The sequence below is a fragment of the Mytilus californianus genome, unplaced genomic scaffold (assembly GCF_021869535.1).
Source record: "Mytilus californianus isolate M0D057914Y unplaced genomic scaffold, xbMytCali1.0.p SCAF_1, whole genome shotgun sequence".
Classification (NCBI taxonomy): Eukaryota; Metazoa; Mollusca; class Bivalvia; order Mytilida; family Mytilidae; genus Mytilus; species Mytilus californianus.
In genome coordinates, this window is record NW_026262581.1 from 60,939,575 (window position 1) to 60,957,027 (window position 17,453).

Consider the following 17,453-nt stretch of genomic DNA (forward strand, 5'->3'; position numbering starts at 1 on the left):
CAGCATACTCTTTGGATTGGATAAAACATGAATGAGTTTTGTTATGACACTGTTTTCAGATTTGAAAGCTGAAACAACTCGCCACTTTCTCTGTAATACCTGAAATTAATTAGAGTTTAGATTATTCATTCTATTATATATATATATAAATTTATACTAAAGAAAATAAATACTGAAGAAAAACTTTTTTGTGCTTTTGATATTTTCCGGACGTGTAATGTCTTTTCCCCCTTATTTCTTTATGCAGGTATCTAACACGCGGGTAGGTATGTATAAATAAGATGATGTGGTATAATTGCCAATGAGACAACTATCCATCAGAAACAAAACGCAGGTTACTGCACAGCTTATGTTTATGCTTATTATTAGAATAGATACCTGTCTGTGATTGTTATTAAAGAAAGTAACAACATCCATGTCATTCTGACACTGTAGCGCTTCTTTGCTATACTCTTTGATCCAGTTGGTGACTGTGGTATAACTACCAGATGGATGGCCAACCGAATTCAACACTACTGCAGTTTTGCTTCCCGTGATGTAATATGTTAGCAGACTTTGTATAAAGCTGAGTGGAAATATGAAAATTGAGTTCCTCATATAATAGACATAGTCAATACATCTTGAGGTTTCCAAAGCAGAGTTTTGCTTAGATGGGGTACCGTCTAGAAAGTTTTTCAGAACATAGTTTCTGCTGGACACATAATCTAAAAAAAAAATTGTCATAAAATCATAATAAGTATTTTCTCTTATCTAATGAATAGCCAGCAACTACTACGAGGTATAGCATAACTATAATGTATTCATTACTTACCAGTCACGTTGAAAGACTCGAGGTATTCGTCGTCTTTAAACTTTGCAGCAATGTTCTTGAGAGTCCTCATACATAAGTTTGTTCTGGCATTTCCAAATGACATGGGCTAATGTTTGTTGTTGTTGTTCAAACGAACCTTCATTCTGTTCAAGCAATGTTAGTACAGACATGACTGTAAGATGTATCGATCTCGAACTTTTTTGAAGGTACCAATTCTTCTTCCAAAAAGTTGTGTTCTGCAAAATTTACACAGCCCTGGAAAATAATAAGATAAACCGTACCAATGTTTCTGCACCAGATGCGCATTTCGACAATCAATGTCTTAAAAATGCTATGAGAAAAGATGTCCCCTCGTTCAATCAGAGCGTCTAGAACTGCCTTCTTAATTTTCTTTGAATTAATCGTAACAATATTACCGATGGTACCATTTTTAATGTAGTCTTCATGTTTTTTTCAACTGTATTTTTCCGTGATGCCATGTCGACTATTAAAATTAACTAAGTGAGGACATAAATTACTTGTTCTGTTTATATTTTTTTAACCACAAATGTATAAGATTCGAATTTTATCCTGATAAAATACCGGTAAGTCTACATTTTTAGGGTAAAAAATACAAAGGAAATATAGTGTCTATATACCTTATGAAATTTAGACGTACATTTTAACTATCTAATCGTAATACTAATGAATTGACATTTATTTTTCAACCATCATTCTTATTTCATTTAAAACGGGAATGAAACCAATATGTTTAATAGCATGCATATTTTATTTCCGTGACTAGTAAATTTATTAAAATAAATCGTTATTTGGAATACAAACAAGGTCTTTTAGAAAATAACTATATATGTTACACACGTATCTATTGTTCAAAATGAAGATGACTCGCTTAAAATGCGTTTTAGTCAATTATTATTATGACAGTAATCGGCTACCGTAACAACGATTCGATGTGCAAGATCAACGTTCATTGAATTGGCCAAATATGTGATCATGTGCATCGATGTAACAAAGGCAAACTGGCGAACAATGGAGAATGAAAACAGACAAACTCTTCAATTTCTTTAACAGTGTTAGATTTTTACTATTTCTTCCTTTTCAAATGTTGAAAAATGAAAAGTACTTACTTCCGGCTTGTAACTCGTCCATTCGTCTCAAGTAGGCATCTGAGTGAGAAGTTATCTACCAGTTTATATACCCTGTGTTAACAAAAATTACCGCCAATTCACGAGAAAATGCGCTTTCACGAGTCATGACATTAGCAAAATAGATTCTACACATATCCCAGTTTTATGGGATTTTGCATTCCCATGTTTTGAAGGTAACCCCAGTTTCATGATGTAACCCCACATTATTTTTTTCTAAAGTTAACGAACGGTCACGACGACTACAGACGCCAAGTGATGGGAAAAGCTCACGCTGGTGACATAAAAATCATTCGGAATACTAAGGTTTTTGAAACCCAAGACAATGACGGCCTTAGCCAGATTTGGCTCAATTTTTTTTTAGGGGGGAGGTTTTAATGCTATTAAACTTCATTTATTTAGCCTATAAGCGGTTTTGATTCGAGCGCGACTGATGAGTGCTGTGAAGACGAAGCGCGCGTCTTAGGTATAAAATTATGAAACTGGTATCTTTGATGCGGTTCCACATCAGGACTTTTTTGCGTTTCAAGACTAGACTTAAGACAAAAATCGGCTTTTGTAGTAAACTTTAAGGACTGTATTTTACCCTCTAGATGTTGTATTATTGTCAGTAACATCAGGACTTATTTGCGTTTCAAGACTAAACTTAAGACAAATATCGGCTTTTGTAGTAAACTTTAAGGACTGTATTTTACCCTCTAGATGTTGTATTATTGTCAGTAACATCAGGACTTATTTGCGTTTCAAGACTAGACTTAAGACAAATATCGGCTTTTGTAGTAAACTTTAAGGACTGTATATTAACCTCCAGATGTTGTATTATTGTCAGTAAGACATCTATTCACCATAGACTATACGACGAGGATATATACAAGAACAGGTTTTACTGTAATGATTTAATGGTTGGCATTGGTTTCTATATACCTGTAATATTTGATTTTCGCTATCATAAACTATGATATTTTTTTCTCGTTTCAACTTTGAACAGTTTTACATTTTGTCACAACGGATCTTTTATTGCTTACTTTACGGTATGTACGTGTGTTTTGCACACAGTTGCAGGCCGTAGGGAGAATTATAGTTGCTTTAATCCTAGTATTTTGGTCTCTGGTGGATAGTTGTCTCATTGGAAATCATACCACATCTCCCTTTTTTAAGGCACTGTTCGGCCATCAAGTATGAACAGAACTAATATCGTATAATAAATATGAAAATTGAAAAGGAAAAAAATCAACGACCTGATTTATCCCAAAAAATTAACGACAAATCAAACGAAAAACAAATATAGGAGACAGCAACGAACCAAGACAAACAATGAATAACAGGCTCCTGACTTGAAAGAGGGACATAAAGAATGGAGTTAATATAAAAAATAAGGAGATGTGGTATGATTGCCATTGAGACAACTTTTCACCAAAGTTCAAGCTTTTTATTTATTTCTCTTTTTTCGAGAATCACCGAACAAATGAAGAGAGTTGAACTTTTCATCATTGTAGAAATACATTAAACCTACTAAAATTATTTTCTTTTGTTTCATTAACGATAGATTAATTAAAAGGGAGATGCACGTTTGGCCTAATTGGTGTAACATTTGGGCTAACAATACGTTGCGTCTGAGCCATTGGCAAGTCGACATTTGGGCTAAATTCTAAAATCTATAGTTAGGTTAATCCTTCTATGTAAATGCTTCCTACGGATTAAAAAATATATCAATTGTAGAAAAAAGACAGATAAATGCTGATTCCTTCATGGATCAAAGACTTGACGTGGTTTCTGACTTGAAACATGCAAATTTCTCTCACTATGTTTTCCCCCATAAGCTTTAGTTTAAGAATTAACTATTTCGTACACACCAACTGTATTTTAAAGTATTCATTGTTTTCATTCTATAGCACTGGGTATATACTACTTAGCGAATATCACGGCCCAGGCCATATGTAAATTTCCAACAAATCTATGGCTTTCATGAATTATTTCGATTCTAATAGGACAAATACGGTCATTAAAAAACTGAAGCGAGGGTGGGTATGTCGTGTGTGTGGCTTTTCTTTTTTACTCCCTGTTAGATAAAGCTAAAACATTCTAATAAATCTGTAGCTTGCATGATTTATTTCGTAAACAACCGCTAGAAAAAATGTGCTTTATTCTTTTAATTCTCAAACCAAACATTTGCCATTTTTAATCTACCGTCAAATCCAAAGTTGACATTTCGTAACTAAGGAGCCGCCATGTTGACTTGCTGAAATCAGTAAAAAAGCGAATAATGCAATAAAATAGAAAATAAAACAACACCTACCGCAAAAAATCCATTTTTTAAATGTAATATTATACGAATTTCGATGGTTCACGTAACGGAAAAACCTTCAGCTTTAGCGTTTTCATTTGTATGACGTCATGTTTTGAAATGACTTAAATGCGCCAATAGCATTAATGGACTTTGGCGGAATTTTATTTTATTTTGATTTTGTAGATTTTTCCGAGCTCTTGTGCATTAATTCTTTTTGTTATGCATCCGAATAAGAATTAAAGTTCTGTAGTCTTTTTTCAATTGCAATTTTTAAAACAATAAAATCGGCAAAGCGTTTGCAAATAGGTTCCAATACATGTGGATTTACGAGGGAGGTATATTGTAACATCCATTATTAGGTATATCTCTGAGTCTGCGCTAAGTATAGATATATCGAGAATTTTATCACGGTGTTGTTTACAAAGCGAAAGAAGCACGTCATATTAGAATAAGGTTTTTTTTTTTAAATTAGATTCGAGCCAATGCATTTAAACATAGGATAGTTTTCAAATAACAGTAAAATGATTTAAAATGCATCTCTGCCCTTGCATTTTTGCTTGATAACATTTTTGTTCGCTTTGGAGATTCCGTATATCGTAAAGTTATCGGAATTCCAATGGGGACTAACTGTGCACCACTTATTGCGGACCTATTTTTGTATTGTTATGAGTTACACTTTATGACTAAAATCAGCAAAGACCCATCGAAACAACATCTTATACAAAAATTTAACAATACTTTTAGATATTTGGATGATATATTGGCTCTCAATAATGACGACTTCAGTGTGAATACTAAAGAAATTTATCCTGTTGAACTTACTTTAAATAAAGCTAATACTACCAATGACCACTGTCCTTTCCTCGATCTTGATATCTATATCATTAACGGGAAGCTTAATACAAAAATTTATGATAAAAGAGATGATTTTTCATTTCCTATTGTTAATTATCCATTTTTAGATGGTGACGTTCCCTTGTCACCATCTTATGGTGTTTATATATCTCAACTTGTACGATTCGCTCGTGTATGTAACAACGTATTAGATTTTAGCGAGAAAATTTATGTATTACTGAAAAATTATTACACCAGGGTTTTCGATATCATAAACTAGTCAAAACATTTACTAAATTTTATCATCGGTATAAGGACATCATTCGTAAATATAACTCAACATGCAGACATCTTATACGTTCGGGTATTTCACATCCAATCTTTTATGGTAATATTCTTTACAAAGCACAAAAATGTCAATATTCACCTCAAAAGCTAACAAAACTTTTAAACAGACTTATTACGAAGGGTTATAGTTACGATACTGTTGTCAGGTCATTAAAGATTGCATATTTTGGCTTTAATATTGATTCACTTATAGGGTCTTTGCATCGGAATTAACACATTTATTCTAAAACCAGTTGTTGGCATGACACGGGTTATGTTCTTCTCATATATTTCATGACGGTATAATACTAAACCCCTAACAGGAGGGATTGTGCCTGATATTCATATGATGAAGACATAATCTTTCATTCAGGTTAATTGAGGTCTGGAGCTGGCATGTCAGTAACTGCTAGTAGTCTGTTGTTATTTATGTATTATTGTCATTTTGTTTATTTTCTTTTGTTTCCTATTCTTACATCGGACTCGGACTTCTCTTATACTGAGTTTTACTGTGCGTACTGTTGTGCTTTTGTTTTTTCTACATTGACTAGAAGTATAGGGGGAGGGTTGAGATCTCAAAAAACATGTTTAACCCCGCCGCATTTTTGCGCCTGTCCCAAGTCAGGAGCCTCTGGCCTTTGTTAGTCTTGTATCATTTTTAATTTTAGTTTCCTGTGTATAATCTGGAGTTTAGTATGACGTCCATTATCACTGTACTAGTGTACTTATTTGTTAAGGGGCCAGCTGAAGGACGCCTCCGGGTGCGGGAGTTTCTCGCTGCATTGAAGACCCATTGGTGGCCTTCGGCTGTTGTCTGCTCTATGGTCGGGTTGTTGTCTCTTTGACACATTCCCCATTTCCATTCTCAATTTTACTACATGTACTAGTCTTTCTGTCTTTTCAACTAGTTCTTTTACTACCTTTAAATTTTTTTTTATTAACTTTTGTAATATTATTTGAAATAGGCATATCAAAATAATGAATTTTATTATTCTCGGAGTGTAAAAACTCTTGATGTTTTAGGTAAATTATGGGCTATTGATGGCCCTTTCAATTCAAACGACAACTGTGACTTTTCACCTTTCTACACTTCACTTTCACGCAGTCTTATCAAATAAAAGTTTTATTATTACTAAGTAAATTACATGGTCCATTAAAAAATCAAATTGCAATTTATTTCCTGCAATTCATTTCAATATAAAAATAAGAATATGGGGTATGATTGCCAATGAGACAGCTTTCCGCCAAAGTTCAATTGAGGTGGATGTTAGCAATTATAGGCAACCGTACGGCCTTTCAGAACGAGAAAACCCCATACTGTATAGTCTGCTATAAAAAGCTTCTACATGAAAAATATGAAACCATTCAATTGAGGAAACTAACGGCCTAATTTATAACAAACCAATTTGCGAAAAAACAAATATGACAGACATGAATCAACACTACCACTGCACTAAAGGAACCTGACTTGGGACAGGCACATACAGAATGTGGCGGGGTTAAACTAGTTTGCTGTCGCCAAACCCTCCTCCTAACCTGGGACAGTGGTGTAACAGTACAACATAAGAACAAACAATAAAAATCAGTTGAAAATGGTTTAATTCATCAGCTCGATACAAAGCAGAAAACATCTAACGAAAACAAAGACCGGACGTGACAGCGTATCTATATATCCCACAATAAAAAAGACACCAAGTAAAGATCTCACAGTACTCGCAGTTACTGACAGCTAGTTCAAAGCCAACAACAACTAGTAAAAATATGTATCTAAAGCCTGTTTCTGTAATAAAAAGGTAAATTTGCTAGATATCATATTTACTGGAACTGTAATGAGACGATTAAAGATGCAAAGTTGTAAATATCCTCCTCGGTGACATCTGTGTACATTTTATTATTCTAATGGGCAGCAATTGCCCCCCTTTAATAGCAGACTTTATCCTGTATTGTCATGAATTAATGTTCAGACTCAGTAAAGGTTCGTTTAATATCTATTAATTGTTAAATTTTATAACACTTTCCATTACATCGATGATATGTTTGCTTTAAATAATCAAGAATGCTCTACTTATAGATTTCGGGAAAATACCCAATGGATCTGACATAAAATAAATACATAAAACAGCAATAGTTGCCCTTTTTATAGATTAGGAATTTTCAGTTTCACAAGTGAAACTCTTAAAAATAATTCGAAAAAAGAGATTGCTCGTTCTTGATAGTTAATTTTCCTGTTGTTGAATGGTGATGTTTGTTTGGCTCCTGTTTACATTATTTTTATTATCCTAACTCGTTCGCTATGGTTGTGTCTGTATTGACATGTTAAGAGTCCAATAAACGTTATCTATGTATAACTGGTAACCTAAAATGGCATGGTTTTCGTTATTAGAAATTACTTAAAACTTTTACTAAATACATCTATTGTTTTTAATTTATTAATATATGAAAACTTTTAATCAAAAGAGCTAACACAAAGGTTTCCTTCTTTCATCGAAATGCAATATGTGTAATATTAAATTGTGTAAGACTTATAGCATCGGAAATCATGATAGTAGTCTCCACCAATTTCATGTTTATTAGGTTTGTTTTTACAAAACAAACAAGAGTAGATTAGCAAACGTTCCCTTAATTCAATAGGTAAATTGACAAAATAACCATGTGCACAAAGATTACCACAGAAGAATTTATATACTTCGTTTAGCAAGCACTTTACCAGAAAATCTTATATTAATTAGAATATAAACTTTCATGAAACTTTACAAAAAAGCGATTAATAAAAACATGATTAAGAAAAGTAGAATTTAATTAAGACGCACATATTTAAGGGATACTGTTTGATCTCAATAAGTCTTGATAAAGTACATGTATGATTAAAGTTACATGTATGACGAGAAATACTCCTTTCAGCTGTAACTATGCCTATTATGTTGTTCTACATGTATGTTTTGGTATTTACTTATGTTAGTCTTGGAACCTGTCTTATAGAAGGACTAGAACTTCCCACGTTCTTAAAAGAATGTTTAGTCATGAAAACTGAACATCAGACTGTGACCAAATCACCCAGTAAGTCAGTTTGCAATATGTATTTGAAGATTGGTGTAAATTCAACTTGATTGATAATGTTGTAACACTTTCCGTTACCTTGATTATAGTTTAGCCTTTACTAATCAAGAATTCTCTATATATTGCTGGAATTTACCCAATGGAACTGACTTTAAATACATACACTAAAAACACAATATTTGTTCTTTTCTAGATTTTGATATTTAAGTTTCACATGGGAAACTCTTTAAAAAGAATACGACAAAAGAGAGTATTGCTTGTTCCCTATAGTTAATTTTCCACTTTTTGATGGTATTGTTCATTTGGTCATTATTTACGTTGTGTTTATTTTCAAACTGGTGCGCGTATATGCCTGTGTCTGTAGTGACATTTTAAGAGTTCAATGAACTTGATATATGTATAGCTGGTGCATTATAAATTCAGGGATTTCGTAACTATGAATTACTTAAAAGAAATTGTGTAAGACATATAGCATCTGAAATCTTCAAAGTAGTCTCCACCCATTTCAAGTTTATTAGTTCCTTTTTAAAAAATAAACAGAGTAGATTAGCAATAGTTCCCTAAATTCAATAAATGAATAATTGCTTTGTTGACGAAATAACAATATGCACAGAGATTACAACAGAAAAATGTGTATACTTCATTTAGCATGCATGCACTTTACCAGAAAATCTGATGTTGATTACAATACCAACTTTCGTGAAATTATATGAATACGTAATTGACAAAAACATGATTAATGCAAGTAGTTTTAAGTAAGACACACATATGTAAGGAATTTATTTGGTGTCAGTAAGTCTTGATAAAGTAGCATATATGATTGAAGATACATGTATGAAGTGAAAAACTCATGCAGCAGCAATTATGCCTAATATGTTGTTATATGCCTTGGTACTCACTTTTGTCAGTCTTGGAAGATGTCTTATAGAAGAACTAGAACTTCCACCGTTTTTGAAAGAATGTATAGTCATGAAAACTCAGCATCAGAATGTGACCAAATCACCCAGTGAGTCGGTTTGCAATACTTGTTTAACACGATATATGTGGGTTAAAGGACCAAACTTAAAAAAGTGTTATAGTGTTAAAGGTAATACAAGTATGACGGATATTACCAATTTCTTCGGAAAACTTCTCTGCAAAGAAATTCCGGGAAATCGAAATAAGCGAGATACCAGAAAAACTCGATTCCGTAAAGAAATAAGAATGTTGACAAAGATGGAAAGGCAACGATTGCGGAAAGCTTGGGACAAAGCTAACAAAAGTGGGGTAAGAAATCATTGTTAAAAAGATGATTGAATTATTCAAAACTAACATTGATCGGGTCGTACATGTAATCCATAATATAAGTTATAGATAAAATTATGAGTAAATAACTGACATTCGCCAATTATTCTCTTAACATCACCTGACATTGAAAAGAGAAAAGCGGTAGACACTAAAGTGAAGAAAGTTAACGAGTAAAAGTAGTCTAGTGTTTTTTGGCATATATTATCTTTTATGGTATGCATTTTTTTACACAAAGAGATGATAAATGTTCAAGAGTTTGGACTCATTTCCTTGTAATTGTTTCACTCACAGGATCAAAATAAGAAAATGAGTCAAATCCTACTGGAATTTGAAATTCAAAAGAATCTATATTATTTATTTAAAATATATTTCAGCAGTTTTACATTTTTACCATTTCATTTTATGTATCAAAATGTGTAACAATTGATTATTCAAAACCCCACTGGAAGGCCTCCGACAGATTTAGTGAGCGTAAAATCATTGTTATCGATAGCCGTTGACATACAAGTTAAGTCAATAATTCAGTATTATCAACATTTTGTAGCAAAGGACGCAAAAATATTTCTTGTATGTTCAGGACGAGAACAAATGACAATAAATGCGATATCGTCGCTGGGCTTCCAAAATGTGGTAAATTATAAAATTTTCAGCAAAAAAATATCTCACAAAAAGGCTTTGAAAATTTGGTTGAAATGCATGCTTCCAAAATGTCGTATATGAACTTAAACATTATTGTAAATGGCAGTGGAATAAAACATATGACGTGTGTGTATTACATACAAACTAATCTTACTTTAACAGAAATAAAGAAATGCACAAGTATTTGATTCCCAAAGCCATTATACAACACTTTTCAAGTTTACATACAACATTTTGGAAGCAAACTTTACAAGCAATTGAGATTGGCAATTTTGTCACATGCCTTATTTATAATGTTTTGATTGGTCTAACTGTATGCTATTTTGTAATATCAAAGATTGCCTTCCGCCAAGACGATTTGTGTGAAAAAGTAATTTTAGCCAAAAAATTCATATACGACATTTTGGAAGCCTAGCGACGATATGTAAGTCCTGTAATAGAAGCCTGCCGGGATGAAAATAGGCGTAATTTAGCCTGCCACTGGGAAAAGAGGGTAAATTGGATAGGGACAGAAATGTTGCTTTGCAATAGGCCAACTACGGACCCCCAAAGTGTTGATGCAAGGGTTCTTCACGCGCACAGAGCGTGATACTCTCTCTACCCGAAGCATCGGATTTAACGTCCCATTTCTGAAAGGATGTGGTTGTGTACTTGTACATCCCATACAGCCAAACGGAAACCCTACTTGAGCAAGGGTTTAATTTTCGGTCAAAGAAAACCAAAGTGACCATATTTCTACTCCTCAGTCACACTTGGAGACCATATTGATTGGATGAAAGAATGTTTAATAGCCGATGAAAAACATTACATGCATATATAGGACAAAAAATATAGTGTGATAGTAACGTTTAAACAAAAATATTTTATTCAAAATATATTGAATTGATTAGGCAATAGGCTAAGTCTATGTAAGACCTCTAAACACAAGGTACAATACACAAACAAAATTATAACACAAACCCATTCATTTCAACTGTTTTTTACAGTTTGTTCTAAAGTTGTGCTGTTACATCATTGTACCAGGTTAGAGGAGGGTTCAGTGCTCATAAACATGCTGAACCACGCCACATTCTACTTGTGCCTGTTTCGACTCCGTAGCCTGTTATTCAGTGGTGGTCGTTGGTTGCTATCTACCATAATTGTTTTTCTTAAATTGTTTTGTCATGAATCAAATAGTTGGGTTTATTTTCATTTGAATAATTTCATATTTTGTCATGCGAAGGCCTTTCAAAGCTGACAATACGCGGTATGGATATTGCTCATTGTTAAGACCTTACGGTGACATATAGTTGCTTAAACCCGCTTCATTTGGACTCTGTTGGATAGATGTCTCATTGGCAATCATATCACATCTCTTTATTTATATTCTTAGCGGAGTTGCAGCAAAACGCAATTTCCAAGTCTTTACTTTGACCCCATGGGGATCAAACAACACACGAGCTCTCTCACTCATGCCTAGCACGGTTCCAGGAAACAATCGTGGCTGTTAGATGAAAATGAAGTGTATAAGCTGTTGACAAAGACTTAGTGTTGACTTTGATCGAATGACCTTTCGTAATACATTATGATTTGCAAGATCAAGTATTTCCACTTTCAAATCTTAAACGTTAAAAAATGAGTGACAATGAAATGAAAACTAGGCTTATTGTATATTATAATGGCATAAATATGTGTTTTCTATAGATGTTATTGCTGTATCAATCATAATCAGATATCACTTAAACTCTTAGTCTATGCATGGTCTTTACAGGTGACATCAAGAAGTCATAACTTACAACAAGATAAAAACGGTTCCTAACCTCAACGAAGAAGGATAACCCCCGAAAACCGCTACATACGTTTTTCTCTGATAATCGCAATATATGATTTTCCCAGATAACCGATACATATGTTTTCTCTGATAATCGCTGCATATGTTTTCTTTAAAACCGCTGGATATGCTTTTCTCTGATAACCGCTACATACAGGATTGGCAAAAACCCGTGTTTTATTATTATCGTCCAGCTCAGTGGGAAATACTGGGAAAACCCGGGTTTTACTGATCTTTACCGAGTAATACTGAGCAATACTGGGTAATATGAAATACTTGCCTGAATTTTAAAGAGGATTTTGTGATTAATCACAAATGCAATACATTAAAGATATTTATAAAAATAAAACATAGTATTTTAATTCATAAGTTCACTTGTTTGAGACTCTTATGATAAAGTGTATAAATCTGAGAAAGTATTGTTCCAGCAACTCTAAGACAACTGTACATGTAGACATATAAGACAAACGTGAAAAGCTTTTCTCAATTATAATCCCCCCATTCTGTCTATATTGGTCAAACTGTTAACACAAAACCAAAGAATTCATTTTTGTAAAAATATAATTAACTAATACTAACAATTATATGCAAGGAAAATTACTTTTAAAAGATTATTGTTAATTGTTAAAAAAGTTGACTAAGTTAAAGCATATTATATGTACATCAGAACTTGATAAGTAATTATTCAGAGTATAACACAGATTTGTCTATATAACAATAATTAGCCTTTTCATAACACGTCCCTAAGGATGTCTATTTAGCAATATGATTATATAAAAATTAAAATTTACAATTCACTTAAACACTGCAATAAAATGCATTTTTCAAAGTTTTTTTGGATTATTCAAACAAAGCTTGGAAATCAACAAGGTATTCTATTAAAAATGTGCAAAGCTTGTATTCTACCTACATAGAATTAGTGAAGAAAAGTGAGAAATTGAATTTTAAATCCATTGACTCTCAATGGTTATCTGTATAAAATGTATATATTTAGCTATAATACTATGAAACTACAAGTCTTTACTATTCTGTGTAAAAATAAGCTTAAAAAATCATATTGTCCAGTATTGCCCATTATTACTTTGTGATAGAATTAAAGGTTACTATTAGCAATTCAAACAGATGGATCAACTACATGTAATTGATTACAAAAAGGCAAATAAAAATAGTCTTTTGAGAAAAACTATGACCATAAAATCTATTAGAAAGTACACTTAAAACCAACAGAAAGGTGCATGTTTCAAAAATCGCCTAAAGATACTTTTTTATAGCTATCGGAACTACTTCTCTCTTTACAGTTATATTTTCTTTAATTTTCAGTTATATGCATGGCTTGCTAAATTTCACAACGAACAAGTGAGAACTTCTGCTCATCACGGACCTGCTTTTCTGGGGTATCATAGATTCCTGATACTAATGTAAATATAATTTCATGAAAGTATTGATTTCTAGCAGTTTTTGTATATTTATTTTAGGAAAAAATATATTAAATGTAACATCCTTCACGCAATGTAGCTGAACACAAGGCAGAAGCTGTCGGCTCCGGTTGATACATGTAGTAATGGTTAAGTTTAGTAAGAATAAAATATGCCACGTAAAAATCAATTGATTCGAAACATATTCACAAAAAAAAATCATTTTTCAGTTTGATTGCTATTTTCCTTTTCCATTTAAATATAGGTTATCGTATAATACGAATAAAAGGAGAAGTGAGGCATACGTTAATAAAGCAACATGTTGATGATGATGGATGTCTGTTTAACGTCTATGCAGCGGCAAATTAAATGCATATTCAGGACGAGAACATGTTATTGTAATGTGAATATTCACCCTGCTTTGTACTAGACCGACACGCTGAACCGGATTTTTAACGTGCTAATTCAAAAGGTAACAGTCGCAGGAAGGCATGTCACCCTACCAGGACACTTTTTTGCTCTTACTCCTTAATGACACGTGTCCAGCAGAGAAGCAGCCAATAACTTTAATGTCTTTGTTTTGACATGGCCAGGATTTGAACCCTTGACATCCCGCGCTCGAGGCGAACATGCTACCATGAGACCACCGTTACAACAATGTTGACGTAGACTTTTTTTTTTTAAATATAAACGTTTTTCATTAAATTTTGTAAAATGTTTTACTAGTAATCAATCATCCGTTTTTCATTTCATCTTACCTTAAATATACCTGATATCGTAATTGCAGTTGATTCAAGATATCTTTTAAAATGATATAGCGCAACTAAGACATTTCCCTATAATACAGTACAATCTGTTTTTTTTTACAGATTAGAATTAATTTTGCAGCATTTTGATCCTTCGGTGACGCTACCGTATTGGAACTCAGGTCTGGACGCCAATATGGATAAATCGGAAAATTCTATACTCTGGACTGATGAATATCTTGGAGAGTTTAACGGAGTAGTTAAAACAGGTCTTTGTGGGGGTGCCAGGGATAACAGCGGCAATCCAGTAATAAGGAATGGTGGAAATGCAGGATCATTATTTACTTTCGCCGAAGCAAGGGATGTGATGAATATGCCAAACATCAACAGACTAGTCGAACCGTCTCCTTATAACACTATCGAATCTTACCATGACGATGTTCACAATTATGTAGGCGGATCAATGGCACCGATTGAAATAGCACCCTGGGATTGTATTTTCTGGCTTCATCACGTCTATGTAGATTATTTATGGGAGGTATGGAGATATACTCACAAATACAATACTTCCTATCCAACAAAAGCCGGAAATCCTGATCAAAATCCTGATGTCACAATTAAGAATATGCCTTACGTAAAATTTCTTGGACGTGTTCCTAAGAATAGTGATGGATCTAGTGTGCAGCTTGCAAAACGGAGTTACTATCAACTTTCACCGACTTGCTCAAAGGCCAATACTGATTGTGGTTCGCCTGATCTGCAATGTAAGATTAAGCCGTCGGGTACAGAATGCGCATCTGTAGACAGATTTTTAAAAATACAAACACAGCCTTTTGTTGATGCAAAAAAACATAGGAAAGTTCAAATTAAATACAATAATAAACAAAAACAAAATAAAAAACGCGGGAAAAGAGACACTCATTATCATTCTACAGCAGTAGCAAATAGTTATAGTATAACAATAAAAGCGGATCAAATTACCAACGTTTATGTTCCACAGGAACGTGAACCTTGTATGGGGAGACCAATCCAAAATAATTTTATTGCAGATTGTTCAACTGATTCTAGACGTTGGGCATTTATACCAATTAAAGTTGTTCATCTCCGTCCAAGAGAAGTCCACTTTGCATCACAGACGAACCTTAATAGACAACGCCACCGATATGATATGTATGACGAACATAAATACAGATATTTGAGAAAACTCGTCCATCCTGGCAATCCTGCGACATACCAAGATTGTGTTGAAGACCAATCCGGTGCATTTAAGGTCAGATTGAAGTCCTCTGGGTTAAGTTATTTTGGGATATATACAGATTACGTTTTCGTCGATAACAGACTTCCAGTTTCTTCTCATATTGGCTACATTGCTATCGAAAAACCTACAGTCAATAAACCGACAGAAGTTCTTGTAACTGCATCCGACGCATGCGGACGACTGTGTAAACCGACCTGCCGCAAGCGAGAAGGGGAAAATGTATTTTATGTCCCTTGTTCTGGAGCTATCAGAGTAACCAAACAGAGTCCACTTATGTATGGAAACGACTTTGGCGATGCAGTATTATCAATTTGGCAATTCCATGGCCAATATACACCTAGAGACAGGGAGTCAAATATCTATATAGAATTCTTTTGTGATTATTCAAATGAATGGATATGGAAAACGTGTCATAAATAACTGCTTAATTAATACAATTTTAATGATAATACGTTAAATGTAAGAGAACTTAAATTTACAAGTGAGTGATCATACACTGAATATGTTAACGGTATAATTGTTTATTCTTTCTTGTAATTCCAAAAAAATATTTGCTTGTCAATCTAATCAAAATCAAATCTCCGCACTCGCTCATTTTTTTTATTCTTTCTCCCACGTAGCGACAAAGAATAAAAATATGAGCGAGTGCGGCAATATAATCTTAATAAGATTGATTTGCTTGTTTTCCAAATTGCATTTGTCAGCCTGTACGTCGTTCAGTTGGAATAAACACAACAACAATTAAAGAGAATAGGACATAGTTATTTCTTTTAGATATTGGAAAGTTTAATTAGATTTTACCATTACTACTACATTATGCAAGACTTAGTGATAAATTTATATTTTGTATAAATTGAAGTACAAATAGAGACCTCTTACTTTTATAAAATGTATATCTTGAAAACTGTCATGCTTTCCCTTTGAAAAAAAAACAAACAACCAAAGATCATACATTAGATAATAATACCTCGTCAGCGTAACAATGATTTTCAGGCCAGGATATTTCACTCAAGTATGATATTATTGTTCGATGTAATTTCTCTTTGTAGTCAATTCCAAAACATTAAAATTTTCAAAAAACTTGAAAATGTATGAATGGACTTTTAATAGAACTACATATTTGATATTGAAATAAACTTTATCCGATACGTTCATCACAAAAGGGATGGATCATCAAAGGGAGAAAGATTCGACAGAATCATGCAAAAAAAACGAAAAACGAAAAAAAAAAAAAAAAAACCCAAAAATACCCGTCAGTAAAACATTACTTAAAAAACTAAAGACTTGGCAACATAAACCACATCTAAACCCGGGGATCATAGGTGCCCTGTGAGCATACATATCCTGCTCCAAATGTTGCACCCGTCGTCTTGTTAACGGTAAGTACACATTTGGTTATCCGCCTCATTTGGTGATGGCACAATCGAGGAAAAGAAGAGAATGACTACATTGAAACACATTTGTGGTCATAAGTTTGAAATGGCAAATAAAAATAAGAAGATGTGGTATGAGTGCCAATGAGACAACTCTCCATCCAAGTAAAAATTTATAAAAGTAAACCATTATAGGTCAAAGTACGGTCTTCAACACGGAGCCTTGGCTCACACCGAACAGCAAGCTATAAAGGGCCCCAAAAATTACTAGTGTAAAACCATTCAAACGTGAAAAACCAACGGTCTAATCTATATAAAAAACGAGAAACGAGAAACACTTATGAACCACATCAACAAACGACAACTACTGAGCATCAGATTCCTGACTTAGGACATGTGCAAACAATTGCAAAGGGTTTAAACGTTTTAATGGTATCAAACCTTCACCCTTATCTGAAACAATA

At 33.4% G+C, this 17,453-nt stretch overlaps 1 protein-coding gene across 1 annotated transcript; it reads left to right on the top strand.

The window, feature by feature from the left end:
* The first annotated feature begins 9,209 nt into the window (after positions 1-9,209).
* On the top strand, positions 9,210-16,863 carry LOC127704945 (uncharacterized). The gene is made up of 3 exons (XM_052209187.1): positions 9,210-9,727; positions 13,518-13,615; positions 14,482-16,863. The coding sequence occupies exons 1-3, from the start codon at positions 9,326-9,328 to the stop codon at positions 16,034-16,036; spliced, it is 2,055 nt and encodes a 684-aa protein (XP_052065147.1). The 5' UTR covers positions 9,210-9,325; the 3' UTR covers positions 16,037-16,863.
* Positions 16,864-17,453: the final 590 nt, after the last annotated feature.

Coding starts and splice junctions, on each gene's coding strand:
- LOC127704945 (XM_052209187.1), top strand. CDS start 9,326: ATGCCTAATATGTTGTTATATGCCTTGGTACTCACTTTTGTCAGTCTT. Junction 9,728..13,517: donor ACAAAGCTAACAAAAGTGGG/GTAAGAAATCAT, acceptor TTTAATTTTCAG/TTATATGCATGGCTTGCTAA. Junction 13,616..14,481: donor CATAGATTCCTGATACTAAT/GTAAATATAATT, acceptor TTTTTTTTACAG/ATTAGAATTAATTTTGCAGC.